This window comes from Carica papaya, chromosome 8, assembly GCF_054855325.1.
Source record: "Carica papaya isolate Zhongbai chromosome 8, ASM5485532v1, whole genome shotgun sequence".
Lineage (NCBI taxonomy): Eukaryota > Viridiplantae > Streptophyta > Magnoliopsida > Brassicales > Caricaceae > Carica > Carica papaya.
In genome coordinates this window covers 6,192,106-6,211,864 of record NC_142316.1, presented here as the reverse complement: position 1 = coordinate 6,211,864, position 19,759 = coordinate 6,192,106, and the positions used below count along the sequence as shown (strand labels likewise).

General features: G+C 36.9%; 4 protein-coding genes across 13 annotated transcripts; 1 reads left to right on the top strand and 3 right to left on the bottom strand.

Moving 5' to 3' along the window:
* Positions 1 to 5,073: 5,073 nt before the first annotated feature.
* LOC110814254 (Pentatricopeptide repeat (PPR) superfamily protein) lies at positions 5,074 to 9,419 on the top strand. Of its 8 annotated transcripts, none has more exons than XM_088210427.1 (5): positions 5,074 to 7,573; positions 7,704 to 7,765; positions 7,906 to 7,966; positions 8,534 to 8,649; positions 8,862 to 9,419. In XM_088210427.1, the coding sequence occupies exon 1, from the start codon at positions 5,304 to 5,306 to the stop codon at positions 7,392 to 7,394; it is 2,091 nt and encodes a 696-aa protein (XP_088066553.1). In that variant the 5' UTR covers positions 5,074 to 5,303; the 3' UTR covers positions 7,395 to 7,573; positions 7,704 to 7,765; positions 7,906 to 7,966; positions 8,534 to 8,649; positions 8,862 to 9,419. The 8 variants fall into 8 exon arrangements, with proteins under 8 accessions (XP_088066553.1, XP_088066551.1, XP_088066554.1 ...); XM_088210425.1 differs by having other exon boundaries at positions 7,704 to 7,793; XM_088210428.1 differs by lacking the exon at positions 7,906 to 7,966.
* LOC110814255 (8-amino-7-oxononanoate synthase) lies at positions 7,051 to 9,341 on the bottom strand. 2 transcript variants are annotated; one of them, XR_015814240.1, is made up of 3 exons: positions 9,015 to 9,341; positions 8,135 to 8,904; positions 7,051 to 7,435 (listed from the first exon to the last, which is right to left on the bottom strand). XR_015814240.1 is itself a non-coding variant. In XM_022041664.2 (2 exons), exons 1-2 carry the CDS (start codon positions 9,339 to 9,341, stop codon positions 8,464 to 8,466), a joined length of 768 nt encoding a protein of 255 aa, XP_021897356.1. In that variant the 3' UTR covers positions 8,067 to 8,463. The 2 variants fall into 2 exon arrangements, 1 of the variants encoding a protein (XP_021897356.1); XM_022041664.2 differs by lacking the exon at positions 7,051 to 7,435 and having other exon boundaries at positions 8,067 to 8,904.
* A 467-nt stretch (positions 9,420 to 9,886) lies between the features above and the next one.
* LOC110814245 (protein NRT1/ PTR FAMILY 8.1-like) lies at positions 9,887 to 14,027 on the bottom strand. Of its 2 annotated transcripts, none has more exons than XM_022041652.2 (5): positions 13,821 to 14,027; positions 12,467 to 12,613; positions 12,161 to 12,378; positions 11,163 to 11,713; positions 9,887 to 10,853 (listed from the first exon to the last, which is right to left on the bottom strand). In XM_022041652.2, exons 2-5 carry the CDS (start codon positions 12,570 to 12,572, stop codon positions 10,022 to 10,024), a joined length of 1,707 nt encoding a protein of 568 aa, XP_021897344.1. In that variant the 5' UTR covers positions 12,573 to 12,613; positions 13,821 to 14,027; the 3' UTR covers positions 9,887 to 10,021. The 2 variants fall into 2 exon arrangements, with proteins under 2 accessions (XP_021897344.1, XP_021897343.1); XM_022041651.2 differs by having other exon boundaries at positions 12,467 to 12,610.
* A 1,735-nt stretch (positions 14,028 to 15,762) lies between these two features.
* LOC110814235 (protein NRT1/ PTR FAMILY 8.1-like) lies at positions 15,763 to 18,281 on the bottom strand. The gene is made up of 4 exons (XM_022041635.2): positions 17,859 to 18,281; positions 17,494 to 17,711; positions 16,811 to 17,364; positions 15,763 to 16,722 (listed from the first exon to the last, which is right to left on the bottom strand). Exons 1-4 carry the CDS (start codon positions 17,962 to 17,964, stop codon positions 15,894 to 15,896), a joined length of 1,707 nt encoding a protein of 568 aa, XP_021897327.1. The 5' UTR covers positions 17,965 to 18,281; the 3' UTR covers positions 15,763 to 15,893.
* Positions 18,282 to 19,759: the final 1,478 nt, after the last annotated feature.

The window sequence follows — 19,759 nt, the reverse complement described above, 5'->3', positions numbered from 1 at the left end:
GTCCAATTGATCCAAGAGAACATGACGGTGTAAGAATATGCTCGTAAGTTCCTGGAGTTGGACCGATACTCCTTTGAGACGTTGATGGATAAGGGCAGGAAGGCTAGGAGGTTCCAGTAGAGCCTTCGCCCAGAGATCAAACAGCATTTATATGTACTGGAGCTCGGGACTTACTCGATCGTTCTGGCCAAGTCATGTTAGTGGAGAGGAGCCTCCACACCCTCCCTCAGTCAGCAGGAAACCACAGACCCTCAGCTCTACCTCGTAGACCAGCACCTACTGTGCATTTCCAACAGAACAAGAGGCCCAGACTGGTGATCCAGGCTCCAGTGGCAGGACGTGGTAAGATCTGTCAGCATTACGGCAGGGATCACGGGGACCGACCATGCTACCGCCTCAACAACACCTGTCGCATATGTGGTAGTGCCCAACACTATGCGAGAGAGTGCCCAAGGAACCAGAATCAGGGAAGACCTCCTATATAGGGCAGGGCTTACAACTTCACCCAGCAGGATGCCGAAGCCGACTCGGACGTGGTACATGATATGTATACTATCTGTAACCATCTTTCTCATATTTTAATTGACACTAGTGTATCACATTCATTTGTTTTACCTGTTTTTGCATCCAATTTTAATGTATTACCTGATAAACTTGATTCAATATTATTTGTGTCTACTGTTGGGAGTGTAACACTATTGGGAGAAGTTGTCTACAAGGCTTGTGCCGTAGAGATAGCAAATAGAAAACTGAGTGTAGACCTAATAGAATTAGACACGGGGGATTTTGATGTAATCTTATGGATGAATTGGCTAGCGGTGTATCATGCCACCGTAGATTATTTTAGCAAGAAGATTGTATTCAATCCTCCTAATGAGGAGCCATTTATAAATTAATAAAATTATTTAATACTTATTCCTTGATGGCAAGTTTTCTTATTTGTCGAGTATCTTAACCTTGCTATTTTCTCTAATTAGGCAAACCCAAGAAAGAGAATCGTATTCAAGAGATTCTAGTAATCTGAGACTTTCCAGATGTGTTTTCGGATGAACTACCTGGACTACTAGTGGACAGGGAAGTCGAGTTCACCATAGATCTACAGCCAGACACCCAACTTATCTCGGTTGCTCCTTACCGCATGAGCCGTGTTGAGATGGAGGAGGTGAAGAAACATATCACTGAATTACAAGACAGTAGTTTTATCAGACATAGTGTATCTCCTTGGGGTGCCAGAGTCACTTTTTCCAGAAAGAGAGATGGAACATTGAGACTATGTATTGATTACAGAGAGTTGAATAGGGTCACAATCAAGAATAAGTATAGCCTTCCCAGGATTGATAACCTCTTCGATCAGTTGCAGGGTGCACAGGTCTTCTCCAAAATAGACCTAAAATTAGGTTACCATCAGGTGAAAATAAGGACAGAAGACATCCCTAAGACGACTTTTTGAATCAGGTACGGATACTATGAGTTTCTGGTCATGCCATTTGGACTAACCAACGCCCCAACCATCTTCATGGATATGATGAATAGGGTCTTCAAACAATTCTTAGATCAATTTGTTATCGTGTTCATCGATGACATCCTATTCTATTCAAAAAGCAGAGAGGAACATGCTCACCACCTAGCTCAGGTTTTTCAGGTTCTCACAAAAAAGAAGCTGTATTCAAAGTTGAGTAAGTGTGAATTATGGCTTGAGCAGACCACCTTCCTATGACACATTATATCAAAGGATAGAGTATCGGTGAATCTTGAAAAGGTTGAAACGGTGCTTGGTTGGGAGAAATTGATATCAGTTAAATAAATCCATAGCTTTCTGGGAATGGTGGACTATTACCGCAGATTTGTTGAAGGATTTTCTAGTCTACCTACTTCCCTAACCCGACTCACAAAGAAGAATACCAAGTTTGAGTAGAATGAGGACTGTGAAAGAAATTTTTTAGAACTAAAGAAGTGGCTGACTACTGCACCTGTGCCGGCCTTACCGGGTGGATTGGGGGGATATACAATTTACAGTGATGCCTCCTATCTAGGCCTGGATTGTGTTTTAATGCAGCATGGGAAGGTCATAGCCTTTGGGTCTAGACAGTTAAAGAGTTATGAGAAAAATTATCCCACCCATGACTACAATGTGTTTCATGTGTCCATGTTACGCAAGTACAACCCGGACCCCTCTCATGTCTTGGCCCACGAACCTCTTCCACTCCAAGAGGACTTATCCTACAAGGAAGTACCAGTCGGCATTACGGATCGAAAGAGCAGATTACTCCGCAACCGAAAAATATTATTTGTAAAGGTCGTATGGCAGAACCACACACCAAGGGAGGCGACATGGGAGCTAGAATCAAACTTTAGAGCCCAGTACCTCTAGTTGTTCGATCGAGAGTAAGAGACAAAAATTTGAGGGATCAAATTTCTTTTAAGGGGGGAGAGTTGTAACACCCAACTATTTTTATTATTTTTATTTTGTTTTATTTTTATTAATTCTATATAAATATAAATATGTATTAATTGAATTGAATTGAATTTAATTTATTTTAATAAAAATAAAAATAATAATAATAATAATAAAGGGTAAAAATTGTTTAGAGATTTAATTAAAAATAATTTTGGGGAAAATGGGTGAAAATTTGGGTTCTGGGGGTATTTTTAAAAGAAAAATCGGAAACCGAAAGTCAAAATGCAATTTAGAACAGTTGTGCCGCGTCAGCTGCCCAGTCAACAACCCCGACCAACCAGGACGCGCCAGGTGGCAGAGACACTGACGCGGGAGGGAGCCACGTGGGTGATCCGCGTGCGCACGATAGAACGGCTGAGATCCATTCCTGCGCGCACGGACGACCCAGATAAAAAATGTGCACGGACGGCCCAGATTGCATCGCGCACGGATGTCCCAGATTGAATTGCGATGAACGGTTCAAATTTACTTACTATTTAATCGCGATCAGACGGTCCAGATTAAAAGCGATGGACGGCTCAGATCAAAAGTGGATGGGTATAAATAACCCCATCCGCACCCAAACCTTAACCATAGCCGCCAGAGCCCTCCGCCGGGGAAGACAACCCAACCGCCGCCGCACCGGAGCAATTTTCGGCCGCCAAACAAGTTAAAAATTCTACTCTTTGCTCAGAATTTGATTCCAAACCCACCTATGGCCAAATCGGAGCGAAAGCACCGGCTAATTGGTCGAAAAATACCGCCGAAGCTCAACGACACCGACGCGGGGTGTTTCGATTTTTGCCTCTGATGAGACCCTTCCCGATTCCCGTTCGATGTGATTTTTTCACCGTTGTGATTACTATTTCCTCATCTACAGGTTGACTAGAGCAAAACACCCAATCGCAACGTGAGTCGGAGGAGCCGCCGCACTGGAGAGCCCCACTGCCGGTGAGTTTCGGTTTTCTACATTTTTTCGGCCCACCGAGGGCCTTAAGTGTTTTTTTTCATAGGAACCGATGCAAGTTTGGCTGAATTCGGCCGAAAATGGCTGAAAACTACCAACCGGAGGTGGATTGCCACTGCGGGCGGTGGCGCCGTCGCCGAAGCACAGTGGAGCCGCCGTGCCGGAATTCTGAAATTGGCCGAGTAGGCCCCGGGTATGTTTTTGGGTTACTTGGGACATGTGTAGGTACTGTAAGCGCGTTTCAGTTCCCGAAAAAAATTTAGGAAACCCAGGGATCGCCCGTAGACGTAGTTACAATCTAGTTTTCGACGTCAAATCAAGTAAGGACCCCTCACCCTATTTCATATAATGGAATTAAAGTTCGAATAAATGGTAATACTGTATTTTGTGCAAATTAATAGATATGCATAATTAATTAAGGTTGCTAATGGAGCCCGAAATCGGACATTATTCTCTGTCGATTTCTGCTTAATTTATTTTACAGTTTAAATGCATTATGGTATCTGCTCTATCTATTTTATGGTTTTAAATGCATGTGTTACTGTCTTACTTGACCATTGTGTGATTTTAGAATTTAAGATATGATTGTATTACCGGGTGCATGTTTATTGTTTATGTGATTATGTTTAACTTGGTAACGGAGACTAAGGAAAAACAGACAAGGTGACAGCCTCACTAGATATCCTAGGAGATAGTGGACGGACCGGGTTCATAGGGAACCCTACCGTGAACGTCGTCTCATACCGGACGGGGTATGGAGACTTGGTCATTTGGCGCTCATACTGGACGGGGTATGGGGACGGCTCGCTTCACCCTCATACCGGACGAGATATTGAGGTTTAATATCTTGGTGCTCATACCGGACGGGGTATGAGGACGACCCTCGAATTAAGACTTTTAAGAAAAAGGGTTCACGTGTAGCCGGAAAACACACCTATGGATCCCCATGGATATTAGTAGGTTGGTGAAAACAAGAAAACAGTGATAATCAGTTATTGTTAATGAATACGGATTTATGATATATTTTATGTTGCTGATTATGCATGAAATTGTGATCTGTATGATGTTATTGTACTTATAAGTTGGTTTCACAGGTTCTCCAAGGGAAAGAAAAAGGGTAAGTGATTTTATTTTAAATAAATGTTTTGGTTTAAAATTTATGCTCCATTGGTTGTTTTTGATTTTCTACCAACCTTTACTTCTATGATGGTGATATAGTGTGATATCCTTACTGAGTTAGTGTAACTCATTCCTTATTTAACTATTTCATATCAGGAGAACCTGGTTCCCGAGCCCGATCCACAAGAAGACGGCGAGTAAATACTAGATGTTTTATAGTTTTTTTTTTTTTTTTTCACTTTCTCTTATTTTTTTTAGAGAATTTATTCTGTGATATTGTTTAATACTTTTAAGTTATTGTGTAAGGGATGTTAATCTTAATTTTTTATTTTGCTTCCGCACTCAGATTATTATATGTATTTCCTTTTGAATTTTCGGAGCTGTTACATGTTTAATTATGTCTAAAACTAAAAAGAAATAATTTGATTAATATACATTCTTTAAAATTTAATAGCAATTTAAAAAAAAAATAAATACAAACAACCTTAATATATTTTATAATAGGAATTTATATTTATATAAATAAATTTACAAATATATAAACATCGGAAGTCTTGACGCCTCCAGTTCCCATGCTTATAAAGAGAAAATTTTGGCTTAGATTTAATGGGTCGGACCCAACATATGTGAAGAGACCTGGAACTGGTTTGCGTTTGCCTCTCTCTTGCCGTCTCGTTTTCTAATCGGTGAAAGGCTTGAATCCCTCGCCGGAAAATCTCTTTCTCAAAGATATGACACCAAAATGAGGCAAACAAAGGCTAGACAGTTACAAACCTTCTCATGGTCCAGTTCCCTAAGTCACTATCACCGAAGCGGGTCCTCAAGCTACTCAAAGCAGAGAAGAATCCGAACTCGGCACTCACTTTGTTCGACTCGGCGACTCGCCATCCTGGTTACGTGCACTCACCTCCCGTGTTCCACTACATTCTTCGCCGACTCGCCCAGTCGGGACTTGTCAATCACGTGGGTCGAATTGTGGAGCTCATCCAGAACCAGAAATGCCAATGCTCAGAAGATATAGCTTTGACTGTGATAAAAACATATGCAAATAACTTAATGCCCGATAAAGCTTTGGATGTTTTCCGAAGAGTGACTGAGATTTTCGGGTGTGAACCTGGAATAAGGTCGTACAATTCCTTGCTCAATGCGTTCGTTGAGTCGAACCAGTGGGATAGAGCTGTGTCGTTCTTTGCGTACTTTGAAATGGCTGAAGTGGCGCCGAATTTGCAGACTTATAATATTTTGATCAAGATATCATGTAAGAAGAAGCAATTTCAGAAGGCAAAGGAGTTGTTGGATTGGTTGTGGAAAAAGGGTTTGAATCCGGATTTGTATAGTTACGGTACTCTGATTAATGGGTTAGCAAAATGCGGCCATTTGGTGGGTGCACAAGAGTTGTTCGATGAAATGTTTGAACGAGGATTGGCACCTGATGTCATGTGTTATAATATATTGATTGATGGATTTTTCAAGAGAAGGGATTGGGTGAATGCTGTTAAGGTCTGGGATAGATTATTGGAGGAGTCTTCGGTTTATCCGAACGTCAGTTCGTATAATGTTATGATTAATGGTTTGTGCAAATGCGGCAGGTTTGACGAGTGTTTGAAAATATGGGATAGAATGAAGAAGAATGAGAGAGGGAAGGATTTATTTACCTATAGTAGTTTGATACACGGGTTATGTCAGGCAGGGAACATTGATGGGGCTGAAAGAGTGTATAGAGAAATGATTGAAAGTGGATTATTTGCGGATATAGTTACTTATAATGCAATGCTTAATGGGTTTTGTCAAGCAGGAAAAATTAAAGAGTGTCTCGAGTTGTGGGATGTCATGGAGAATGCAGGCTGCCATAGTGTTGTGAGTTTTAACATATTAATCAGAGGGTTACTAGAGAATGGAAAGGTTCATGAAGCTATTTCAATTTGGGAACTCTTGCCTGAAAAGGGCTTTTGTGCAGATTCCATAACTTATGGGGTTTTAATTCATGGATTGTGTAAGAACGGGTATGTGAATAAAGCTGTACATATATTGAAAGATGCAGAAAGTCAAGGAGGGGACTTAGATGCCTTTGCATATTCCTCTATAGTTAATGGGTTATGCAAGGAAGGGAGATTAAATGAAGCGGCTAATGTAGTGAGCCAGATGGATGTGTATGGTTGTAAACCAAACCTTCATGTTTACAATGTACTGATTAATGGGTTAATCCAAATTTCGAAGTTTGAGGATGCAGTTTGCTTACTCAGGGAAATGGAAACCAAGGGTTGTTCACCAACTATTGTCTCATATAACATTCTTATTCATGGTTTATGTAAAGCCACAAAATTTGCTGAGGCGTATCTTTTTCTAACGGAAATGCTTGAAAAGGGATGGGAACCAGACATGATCACCTATAGCTTGTTGATTGACGGCCTTTGTCAAGACAAGAAGATTGAAATGGCCTTGAACCTGTGGAAACAAGTTCTTGATAAGGGTTTTGAGCCAGATGTAACTATGTACAACATCATAATTCATGGACTTTGTTCTGTGGTAAAAGTTGAGGATGCCATGCAACTTTATGCAAAGATGAGGCAATCCAACTGTGTTCCAAATCTTGTAACATACAACACTCTCATGGAGGGGTTCTACAAAGCAAGAGACTGTGAGAAGGCATCAGAAATTTGGGCTTCTATCTTTGAATATGGTCTACAGCCTGATATTGTCTCTTATAATATTAAGCTCAAGGGACTATGTTCCTGCAATAGAGTATCAGATGCCGTTGGGTTCTTTGGTGAAGCTTTGGATTGTGGTATTTCTCCAACTTTCATTACATGGGACATACTTGTGAGAGCAGTGCTAAATGATGGTGCTCACATGCGATCCTATGGAGTTTAGAATTGTTTCATTATTTGACCCCAGCAACTTCTAATTTCTATCTGCATGAAGAAAAAGCTTATTAGAAATCATAATCTTTTCAAAGTGGGGTTAAAGCTACATTTTTCTTTCTCTAGAGAAAGATTATGGCATAAGAATGCATGATTTCGTTGCGAAAGATTATGGCAGGTGATCGTTGGGTGAGTTTTATACATGCTGGGAGTCCTTCCATCTCCTGGAAAAAAGTTCTGGTCTCTGGCAAAAGACTGGAGGAACACTTAAGGCAGTCATTGAAGATATTTTTTTCTAATATTTTTTCACTAATTGCAGGCTGGGTTTGATATTCTCCCCATGCTCTGAAAATGACTGCAGTTCATCTATTTGGCAAGATGGTGAGTCCTCCAGAATCCAGATTACCGAGTTAAGCCTTCAACTCCTTTATTTTATAACCGAGAAATTATATTCCATCTTCCCATCATTAACATCAAACTGATGTTAAAAGCGGTAGCTCTTGATATGATATACGATGCAGATATTTGAGCAACAGATAAATGACTGGAAGTTATTGATCATTCTCCATGGAAAAATAGCAGGTGATGTACTAAATTGACCAATGAGAATACACAAATGCCAATTTATGTCTCTACAAGCAACTGCTACCTTTATGTGTTGCTTCTAGAAGTCAAAAGTAGGTTGGTGAACTATACTATCGTTCAGGAAAAGGAATGAAATTTTTTGTAAGCATTAGCTGCCAAGTCTACCTGCAAACAGCTTGTTGTGGAAGTTCTCCAGTAAAAAAAAACATTTATAAACAGAGGCACACACATCTAATCTCCGTTCTTCAAGCTATGCATGTGCACTAGCCCACTATTTTTGGTGTTCAAACCTTGTAGTTAACAGAAATTCACAACTGCATCATGGTAAATCGCATTAGCTTTGGTGATTGTAGTGATATTACCAAGGTCGTAATGTTGATGATGCCAAAGCAAAGTGGCTTGATGTATCAAGCCCAAGCGTTAAGTTTTCACTTGGGTCTATATTATCAAGTTATATTCCTTTGAGAAAATGAATGGCCTTTACAACATGAACTTCAGTTCTTTTCTTCATCAACTTTTTTGGTTTCTCTTTCTTCCGCTTCTGATAACAAGGATTGTTCATAGATAAACTGAGAAGACAAGGCCACTAGAATGGCTCCCAGAACTGCAACCTTACGCCAATCAGGTGAGGAGATAAAAGAGTCAGCAATCCCTAGGATCAGCAGACTAATTAACGCCAGGTAGATATTCCTTCTAGTTTTTGATCCAGCACTTTCTTTAGCAAGCTCTTTCATCTTTTTTGTTTCTTCCGTTGCTTTTACCTTCTCCACTGGTTTTTGCTCCCTTAAATTTTTAAAGAACAGCCCTTCATTCCTCTCTTTCTCAATTTGGTCTTCAAAATTGGCTAACTGGTTTTCATTCATCTCAATATCTTTTCTGTTGATTTCTGCAGATTCTTCGAAAGCTTGCATTTGATTCTCAATATTCTCCATGATCTGCTAGTGAACAAATAAGAAGTGGGTTATGAATAGCAAGCAAGGGCCCCAGCTGTGTGCATTGCATGGAAGGATAATTATATAATTATAACAAGTTATACAGACCCTACCCTGGTGCCAGCTTCGTCAAGTCCTTTGAGAGCTTCTTCTCCTATCTTGTCAAACTCTGCGTTGGCTTCTTCAGCAAACTGGGTTAAATAAGCAGATCTTTCATCCAAGTAATCTGTGAGGCGGACTTTTTGAGCTTGAAGCATTGCAATCCTAGCCAGCAAGTCTTGCTTACGAGTATCTCCTTCTGGTGAGGTAGATTCGGAATCAGAATCATTGGACTTGCAGAGACAGAGGATGGAATTGTTTGTGTTGGTGAATCTTCTTGGATGAAAAGAGGCATGTTTGGTTAGGGACAAAGAGGTTTGAATTGCTTTGAGTGCAATCATCTTTTGATTTGCTGTGTGTTTGGTGGGGAGGCTAGTGAAGAACTATATTTTTAAATGAACAGTTGATAATTTTCAGCACCTCTCATTCTTGTGCATTATCCATTCCACCACTTAAAACATGCAAATGTAACTGTCACTACTTTCCTTTTCGGTCCCAGCAATTTATGTTTTTTTTTTTTTGTTTTTGCTTTTACTTTTTCAACTGGGTGTAAAAGGAAGATGGAAAAAAATTTACAGTCGTAATTTTAAGTTGAGATATAATAATTTTTAATTTATTTATCATTAAATTTAATAGAAAAAATTATAATTGTTCATTTTTCTAAAAAAAAAAAAATTAATTGAATAGTGATATTTAATATAGGATGAACTTTAACTTAAGTGAGATTATAAATATCAATTTTGTTTTCCTCTTCCCCTCTTAATCTCTTATTCTACCTCAGGCTATGCTAAAACAGTAATATACTTAATTGTGAAATTGTCAACAGACTTTAACTGTGCACCTCCAATTGGAGTGTTAATGAACAGATTAGCATTGACACTCAATATAAACAAAATTCTGCAATTATATTGACAAATTTTGAGTTCAATCATAACTACAAATAGCCTTGTTTCCAAAATAGATACTGATCTTACTAAATGAGGGAAGATTTAAAATGAAATTCAGAAACCAGATGCTTCTGTCAATGGGTGCTTCCTGCAGTCTTCTTGTAAGTATAGCACTTAGCGATCCAAAGATAAACGAAGAAGTTAAGCAGGCTGAGGATTGCTAATAACCAGTAGAAGTAGTCAAGGTGGCCTCTGTTCAAGTTATCTGGAATCCAGCCAAGCTTTCCGCCTTTTGTAGTCACTTTAGTCACAATGGTAACAAGCACGGTGCTCAAGTAGTTGCCTAAGGCCACAGTCGTAAGTGAGAGAGCTGAGCACAAACTTCTCATGGCATCGGGTGCCTGATCGTAGAAAAACTCCAACTGCCCAATGAAAGTAAAAACTTCAGCACACCCAATAAGAAAGTACTGCGGTACTTGCCAGAAAATTGACATGGGAATCTGCTTAACATCAAAGAAACCATGCTCTCTCACATAGTGAAGTCGGACAACCTCCAAAATCCCAGCAACAACCATGGCAAATATGGAGATGACAAGGCCAATGCCCATCCTCTGAAGCTGGGTGAAACCTCGATCATGGCCAGTGAACTTCCTTGCCAATGGGACAATGAATTGGTCATATATAGGAGCCCAGAAGAGAACACTGACAGTGTCGAAGAGGGAGAGGGATGCTGATGGAATCTCAAAATGAGGGCCAATGTGTTGGTCCATTGTGTTGCCTTGTAAGACAAACATGGTGCTCATTTGACTGTAGACAGTAGCAAATACTATACCAGATGCCCATATTGGAAGCAAGCCAATAATAGACTTGAGCTCCTCGACTTGTGTTACAGTGCAGAGGCTCCATGGGTTTGCCACACTCTTGAGCTGATCATTCGGGGTCTCCACAGCAGCCTTGTCAAAGAATCTGGGATTTACAAATTCTTATTACATACCAGATAATTTAACAGTCAAACTCAGCAACTAAGAACAAGCTGAAAATCCAAGGTTGTCCAAAATCAAGGTTGTTTTGTATACATAAATACACATTAGAAGTTAATAAACTGAACCTCTGGTATCATTTCTATGTACATCAACACCTAGCTTTAACTAGAAATAAATGAGAATATGTGCCAGAACTCATAAGCTGCAACTCAAAAATTACATACAAATATTAGAAAGACTGAAAACAACTTGTTGGCCGTTGCCAATTGAGATAGTGGATTGAATTCCTTACTTGAACTTGTCTGTATGCTCAAGCTTCCGACTGCCTTTGATGTTGCTTTCTTCATCTGGAGTCTCATAGAGAAGAGATTTGTCCCGAGGAACTTCCACATTCAGTTTCCTAAAAGATGCCACTATTACCTGAAAAATTCTTGTAAGTGGACTTCCTCCAGGCAGCTGAAGTCGGTAATAGCGGCTACCTGCGAAGAAAAACATAACTGCAATGGCCATTGCAACTGCTGGAATACCAAAACCCCACTCCCAGCCCACATTCATTTGAATCCAGACCAGAACACTTGAAGCAATTAGTGCACCGACATTGATTGAAAAGTAAAACCAATTAAAGAACGAGCTCTTCTTTTTCTTCTCATACTCGTCAGTTTCGTCAAATTGATCTGCTCCAAAGGATGAAACACATGGCTTGATTCCCCCAGTTCCAAGAGCGATCATATAAAGTGCTACAAAGAAGGCAGCAGTTTGTCCTGCTTTTGGGTTGCAAACATCCCCACTGCATGAGGGCTTTAGTCCAGGGACTGAAGCTGACAGTGTTAGAAGTGTCATCCCCTATCACAAAAAGAACAAAATTTTTGATAATTTCCCAAAAGAAAAAAGAATAATGCAGATATTCGGCATAAGGTCATCTAAAAGGGAAAATCTATATTGCTTACAAGGTAAATTTCTAACGTTTTAAAGTAATTTTCAGTTTCTAGCCAATATTGGGTGATTACTGCACAAAGGTACTAGATTCTTATGAAATACTAAAAGATTACCTCAAGGCCTGGTGCCTCCAAGGCATCATAAAATAACCTCATCTAAAATAGAAACTAGATGCAATCCTTTGCATTTCAACAGTGAGAAGTTGCAGAATGATTTATGATGAACAGTATGAGAAAAATGAAATCAGCTACATATATTGAGCGAAAAAGCTTAGTTTGGTTTTGATTGAGATATCCGAAGATTTGACTACTCAAACCTTGGAGAAAATATAAGCAACTCCAAGTTTGAACTTACAGAGACATAGATCATCACGAAAATGGCGATCGTCCAATATCTTCCCAAATATGCATCAGCTAGAAATGCTCCAAACAGTGGTGTAATATAGCAGGTTCCTCCCCAGTTTGTGACATTGTTTGATGCAGCAACGTTACCCTGACCCAGACGTGTTATGAGATAATTAACAAGGTTGGTGCTCATCCCATAGTATGCCAATCTTTCACAACATTCATTTCCTACAGACATAACATATAGCAGCAATCACCATATCAGATAGAAATAACATATCTTTAGGAAAAGAAGGAAATGGAAGAAAATATATACCAAGAATGAACCGGCAAGCCTTCCAATTTCCTGTTGTTTTCTTATTTGCAGGATTTTTCTTCATATCCACTGTCCCATCATGCGTATAGTTATCATAATCATCCATGGTATGCTTGGAAGATTTGCTATCCTCAGACTAAAAAACTGCTGTTCCAAACACACAATTGTGCAGAATGAATTAATCTCCAATCATAAGACACAGAGACCAATTTATGCTACTATTGTTCAAGGCCCTTCATGATAATAGTCTGGAATATGAGAGCAACCCAGATGAATCCTAAGCACTTAATAAAATTTTATATGTTCTCCCTGAAGACTCTTTCTCTGATTAACAGGAATCAACCAGAATAAAAAAACTACTAAACTATCTTTTCCAAAAATAAAAATAAAACTATTAAACTAATCAGGTCAAACATGCTGCCAAAGAAACTAATTTACAGCATAGATTATTACTGTACATCTTAAATATAGCGTCACTAACAGAATCTGATCACATTAAACAATTCTACCCATTATTCTGGCACAACTGATGCAGCATAACTCGGCAATACTTTCATTTGAATGGTCCCTTTTGTTTAACTTTCATAAAAATGAAAATCTAACAGAACCACGCACGCGAAATATGATTAAGGAATCTGAAAAGCAAAACGAAATTATGAACTCCAGAGGAGTTTAACGAGAAGTGCGGCCATTAGGTTGACTTTAGAAGTAGCACAAAGCAAATTGATTTTTTTAATAATATATACCAGGTGGGACATCTGTAATAATAATTAAAAGTAAAAGCGATGGAGACGAAGATGAAGATGAAGATGAATACGGGAGCATAATAAGCACTCATAAAAGATCTTATCCATGACCCATTATCAAAGAATCAATAAAAATGGAATTTACTAATTTCAAAATTAAAGGAAAGATGCGTGAAACCAACTAGTCACTATCTTTTTTGGTTAAATTATGTTTAAATTAGTGAAGGTCAAACCAAGTCATGCTACGAATTGCTTCAGCGAGAAAAGCATACATATAACGCTGTAAATTGTCGGAAAAAGAACAAAAATTTGAAGATTCATCACAGTAAATCAAGATTAAGAACGGAGGGGCACTTTTATCAGGAAGACCAAAAACTATAATCAGGAATCTCCACATGATCAAAGCCAGAAACGTGGTCGAAAACTAAACCCAAAAATCAATCGTCAGTAAAACAAGCAGAGAATTTCGAGTCTGTTCGTTTGTGGAATTCCTGAAAGAAACTGATCAAACCCAGATCCTTACGAAACACCAGAAAAATACCCATTAAATCTTAGTTGCATGGAGACAGAGTAAGCACCAGTGAGAGATTGGAGTGGAGAGTACATACCGTTGATTGATGGAGTGAAAGGAGGAGATGGGTGAGAGAAGAGAGGGGTGATAAGTGAGAATTTATACTTGGTTATGGTGGAATTAAATATGAAAACGAATACTGCGAGCAAAAGCAGGAATCCTACGAGCTCCGCTTCCTACTCGCTCACACTCGTACTCACGCAGCCAAACAAGTCAGAGACGATCTTTTACTTTTTTGGTGCAATTGGGTGCCAAATACCAGTTTATCTCCGCAGAAAATCAATTTTTTATTTTTGCAAAACCGTCCCTCAACTATTCTCTATTTACATATAAATATTTTTAAGGGTCTATTATATATTTTGCGATACCCTTAAGAGGATGGATTTTGATAACAGTAAATAGGTGAGGCGTGTAGGGTAAAATAGTAGTATTTAATGGTATATTAGATATACGTGCGGGATTGTGTGTAGCGGTGGCCTTACAACAATTTGATTGAGTAATGCCAAGTTGATTGTGCATCATGATTAGTAGAAGATTTTGGGTATAAAATTATTCTAGTTTTCTAATCTCAGTTTGAAGTTTTAATTACTTTATTAATCAAAATTCTAATTACTCCATAAATCTTACTAGTTTTGGGTTTTTAGATTTTAATAAGATAAGTATATAGTTTTCTTTTAAAAAGGATAAAATATCAAGAAAACCAATCTCACCAAATTTGTATTTCCTATAAAATTAGTGTTTTTAACGTCAACGCCAAATTTTCGTCTAATAATTTAAATATATTATTTTTATTATTTTAAAAAATAAAGCTCAATTAATAAAAATATAATATTTATTGTTTTTGTTAATTAACCTAATTCTGGTGGGTCAAATAAATCATATTTTTGAATTAAATACTTTTTAGGTTTTAGAAAAGGAAAAAAAATGAAAGTAAAAGGATGTTAACGCAAATATAATGTTTGGAACGTGTCGCCACGCGCCAAGAATGCAAGTACGTATAAAGATGAGAGAATCATCTGAAACACGAACTATAAAGAGGGTATCTGGCTTTCTAGTCATGACGATGCGGAATCTTCAGTTACGGTATTTGACTATTTGGACTCATAAATACGTTATGAATTTCTCCTTTTCTTTTTTTTTTCTTTCTCTAAAAAAAAAAATATTTTATAATTATTTATTTTGACTATTAATTAATGTTATGCCAAAAATTAATAAATAAAAATAATAATTAGAATATAAATTAAGAGTTATATTTCACAGTTATTCTATAGTTGTCATAAAATATATAAAATTATTTATTAGAAAAATATGCATGTAAGTTTATTGATTTTTTAATTAATTTTATCTAAAAAAATTATTTGAAATTATAAAAATAAAAAAAAAGGAAAGAATACCAATTCAACGAAATTTAATTTTAATATTTGGAACGAATAAATTAAAAATAAAATATAAACGGAAATATAATTAATTTGTAGACACAATTCATAATTTTTACTATTTCAATCAAATCAGAAATTAAATTAAAATGGAAATTTTTTTAACTATTTAAAAATGGACAACAATAAAATTAATTTATAGACATATATATGTGTGTGTATACTAAACCATTTGAATATATTTACAATTTAATAGAAACATGCATTTTCCACTGCAGTGGATCATGAACACATGTTAACGAAACCCTACAGATTGGTGTGAAAGCAGATATTAATTTTAGGTTTTGTGAGGGATGAGGAAGTGTGAAAACGAGATACATATCTATCTCTATATATATATATATATATTGGTGTGAAAGAAAATATTTAATTTTAGGTCTGGAGGGACAAGGAAGTGTGAAAACATTATATATATATATATATATATCATCCAAAGCGATCAGCAATTTGGACTCACAGCTAATATTCAAAGTATTTTTCATAAAAATTCAACAAATGGTTGTCAAATTCACCTCTGTTTTTTTTTATATGTTTCTTCCAAAATGTCTCAATCACATCACGTACAAACTTGACTTCATAATAATAATCATTCTCAAATAATATTTTCTTTATGCAAATTACTGTATTAATCAAATCTCTACAACAAGAAATTAATTGGGATTTAATTAATTTAATTAATTATTGTTTAATGGTCTCTTATACGTATAACATCTTGCAACCAGAAGGTAGAATCCCAGATTGATGAAACTCAAAACAGCCAGAAGCCAAAAGAAGTAGTGAAGATGGCCATAATTCAAGTTGTCTGGAATCCAACCATGGCTACCATGTCTGCTACTTACATCACTCACAATTTTCACCAGCAGACTACTCAAGTAGTTTCCTAAAGCAGCAGTTGTGAGTGACAGAGCTGAGCAAAGACTCTTCATGGCATCTGGGGCTTGGTCATAGAAAAACTCTAATTGTCCAATGAAGGTAAAAACTTCAGCACAACCTATAATCAAGTATTGAGGAACTTGCCAAAAGATTGACATGGGTATGTTCTTTACTTGGTAGTAATTGTGTTTTCTCACCAAATCAAGTCTAAAAAGTTCTAGACTCCCGGCTGCTAACATGGCGAAAATCGAAATGACAAGGCCAATTGCTATGCGTTGAAGTTGTGTGAATCCATTTTTGTGGCCTGTGAACTTTGATGCCAATGGCACGATCAGACGGTCGTAGATTGGTACCCAGAAGATGACGCTGATTGTGTCGAAGAGGGAAAGTGAAGCTGAAGGGATCTGGAAGGATTTGGTTAGGTGAAGGTCCATTGTGTTGCCTTGTAGAACAAATAAGGTGCCCATTTGACTGTATACAGCAGAGAAGACAATCCCAGTTGCCCATACAGGAAGTAGTCTTATAATTGATTTGAGCTCTTCAACTTGAGTCACACTGCATAATCTCCATGGATTTATGGAGCTTTTGACACGATCTAATGGAGTTTCTACAGCTGCCTTGTCAAAGAAACTGACCACAAGAATATACAGTACATATATAAGATATCGATCTGTACACGCTATAGTCAAAAACTGTTCTAAACTGGACTAATACGTACCTTAACTGCTTTGTGTGATCAAGCTTACGGCTACCTTTTACTGAAGATTCTTCATCTGCAGTCTCATAGAGAAGTGACTCGTTTGCAGGAACTTGGACTCGAAATTTCCTAATGGAAGCTACAAGAACCTGGCAAATTCGGGTCAAGGGACTTCCACCAGGCCTCTGGTTTCTATACAACCGGGTACCCGAAAAGAAGCTTACAACAGCTATAGCCATGGCTACAGCTGGAATACCAAATCCCCAACCCCAACCCACGTTTGTTTGTATCCAGACCAGTACAGAAGCAGCAATAAGTGCACCGATGTTGATGGATAAATAGAACCAGTTGAAGAAAGAACTTTTCTTCTTCTTCTCAGCTTCATCAGAATCGTCAAATTGATCAGCTCCAAATGACGAAACACAAGGCTTAATCCCACCAGTTCCTAGTGCTATCAAGTAGAGTCCAAGAAAGAACACAGCAGTTTGTAATTTTGTTGGATGACAAACATTGTTTTCATGGCAAATCGGCTTCAGCCCATGGATAGATGCTGACATTGTTAACACAGTCATGCCCTGGAAGAATACAACTAGAAATTAATTGTTTTTAACTGGGAGTTGCATAAAATTAAATCAGATAAGCATGGTTTCTTAACATGCTAATCAGTAAAATGAGAAAGACCCAGAAATTGAAGAAGAAGATACAATGACATAAATGGTTGAAAAAGTAGCAATCGTCCAATATCTTCCCAAGTAAGCATCGGCAAGAAATGCACCAATGAGTGGCATGACATAGCATGTGCCTGACCAATTTGTTACATTATTTATAGCTACAACATTGCTCTGGTTTAGTTGATTCTTGAGATAATTGACCAAATTCGTATTGATTCCGTAGTAGGCCAATCTTTCGCAGCACTCGTTTCCTGTCGAGAGAAGTACAACGAATTGTTTGTGAGGTAAGACTCATTAGTTTAAAGACACGTATAGTTTGTTTACTAATGATGGTATTTGAAAGAGAAATATAATTTATTTGGTATAGTATGAAATGAAAGAGAGAGATAGATATATACCTAGTATATAAGGGCATGCTTTCCAGGTGCCAGTTTTAGTTTTAATGGCAGGATTATTGCGAAAATCTGTGGTTCCGTCTTTGGTATAAATATCTTCTTCCTCCATTGATAGTGATAGACAGATCTTATATTGCAACTTTGGAGTCGAGAGAATATATATATATAGATATATATCTCCTCTGAACTGAAGCCATGATTACTCCCCAAATAACTCAAGGCACGCAGTTCAATTTAGATGACATTAAAGTAGAAGCAGAATGGGCGGGAAAGTGAAGATGCAGATGCATATGGAATCGTAAATTAATTATCAATTCAAAGATATATTACAATGCAATGCAACCACATGATGATACATTATATATGAATATGTGCATGTGTGTGTATCAGCTCTCTCTTAATTTATCTTCTCTTGGTTTTCACTGTTTATGGGCACACCTTCATAGGCTAAGGAGTTATTGCTTCTCTCTTCAATGAATATTATATCATACCTTTGCATATACCTTTGAATTCTTTGCATATATTTTTTTTTATGTTATAAACTTCACCAAGATTAGTATTTATTTTACAGAACAATTATAAATTTTATCTTTGAAGAAGCTTCAGCAAATAAGCCAATTAAAGAATTGGCAGAACTAAGTTTGTGGATCATAAGAGGGTGTTTATAGTGACTTGTCTTTTGTTTTTTTATTTTTCAGTCAAAATAGCTTAAAACTAAATCTATTTGATAATTTTATTTTTCTGGACAGTAGTTGGGATCTAAACTTTTCTTTTTAAATGCGAGAGAGAAATTCATTACTTAAAAGTATGTTGACAATTATCGTGTAGAAAAATAAGGGTTAGAATATTATAAGTTCCTAACTATAACTCTAAAAATTATAAAGTTTAAGAATGAGTAAGAAGAAATAATTGAAAATATGTAGAAGAAAATGTAACTTAGCCTTGAAAATTACAAAGAAATGTTTTTAATGAAATCTTGAATTCAAAATTCATTGCTATTAGAACTTGTATTATTACTAAGAATATTAAAATTATAAAATCATCTATTGAATATAAAAAATTATTTTATTTAATATAATATAGAATATAACATTTTTTCTATCAATTTTACTGATTCTAGTAGTAATACTCATGTCTTAATAATTCTTATAGATTTACTATAAGTTGTCTTAGTCCTAGTAGTCATCGATTCCAATCCAAGTACAAGTCCTAGTAGTTATGATGCTAGTTCGAATTCTAATACTCATAGTCCTAGTAGTCATCAATCCCAATCCAAGTTCAAGTTCTAGTAGTCATAATACTAGTTCAAGTTGTTTTAGTCCTAATAATTCTCAATCCTAATCTAAGTACAACTCCTAATAGTCTTAATGCTAATCCAATATCTAATACTCATAGTCATAATCTATTATCTTAATAACTGATCATTCAAATTATCCTAATAGTTATGCCAATCATATTAATCCAATAGTTTAGTTCTTGTTCTAGTAGTAGTCATAGTTCTATTAGTCATAAGAGTAGTATTAATCCTAGTTCTAATAGTTATAGTACCATTGTTAATCGTAGGAGTCTTAATCCTATTTATAACACGTGTCTTAGTAGTGGTTTCTAATCCAAATATTAGTCCAATAGTAGGCTAAGTCCTAATCTTGATTCTGGTCATCCAAGTTCTTGTAATCTTGGTCCAAATAGTCATAGTAATAGTTGTAGTTGTAATTCTAATCTTGTTAGTCTTAGTAATCATAGTCATAATGTTATCGTTTTAGTATTTATAGTGCTTATAATGCTAATGTTTCTAACTTTAGTCACAGTCATAGTTCTAGTCTTAGTCATCCTTATTCTAATAGTTTTAATCATAGTCTAAGTCTTTATAATTTCAATCTTGATAGTCTACACTCCTTAATAAC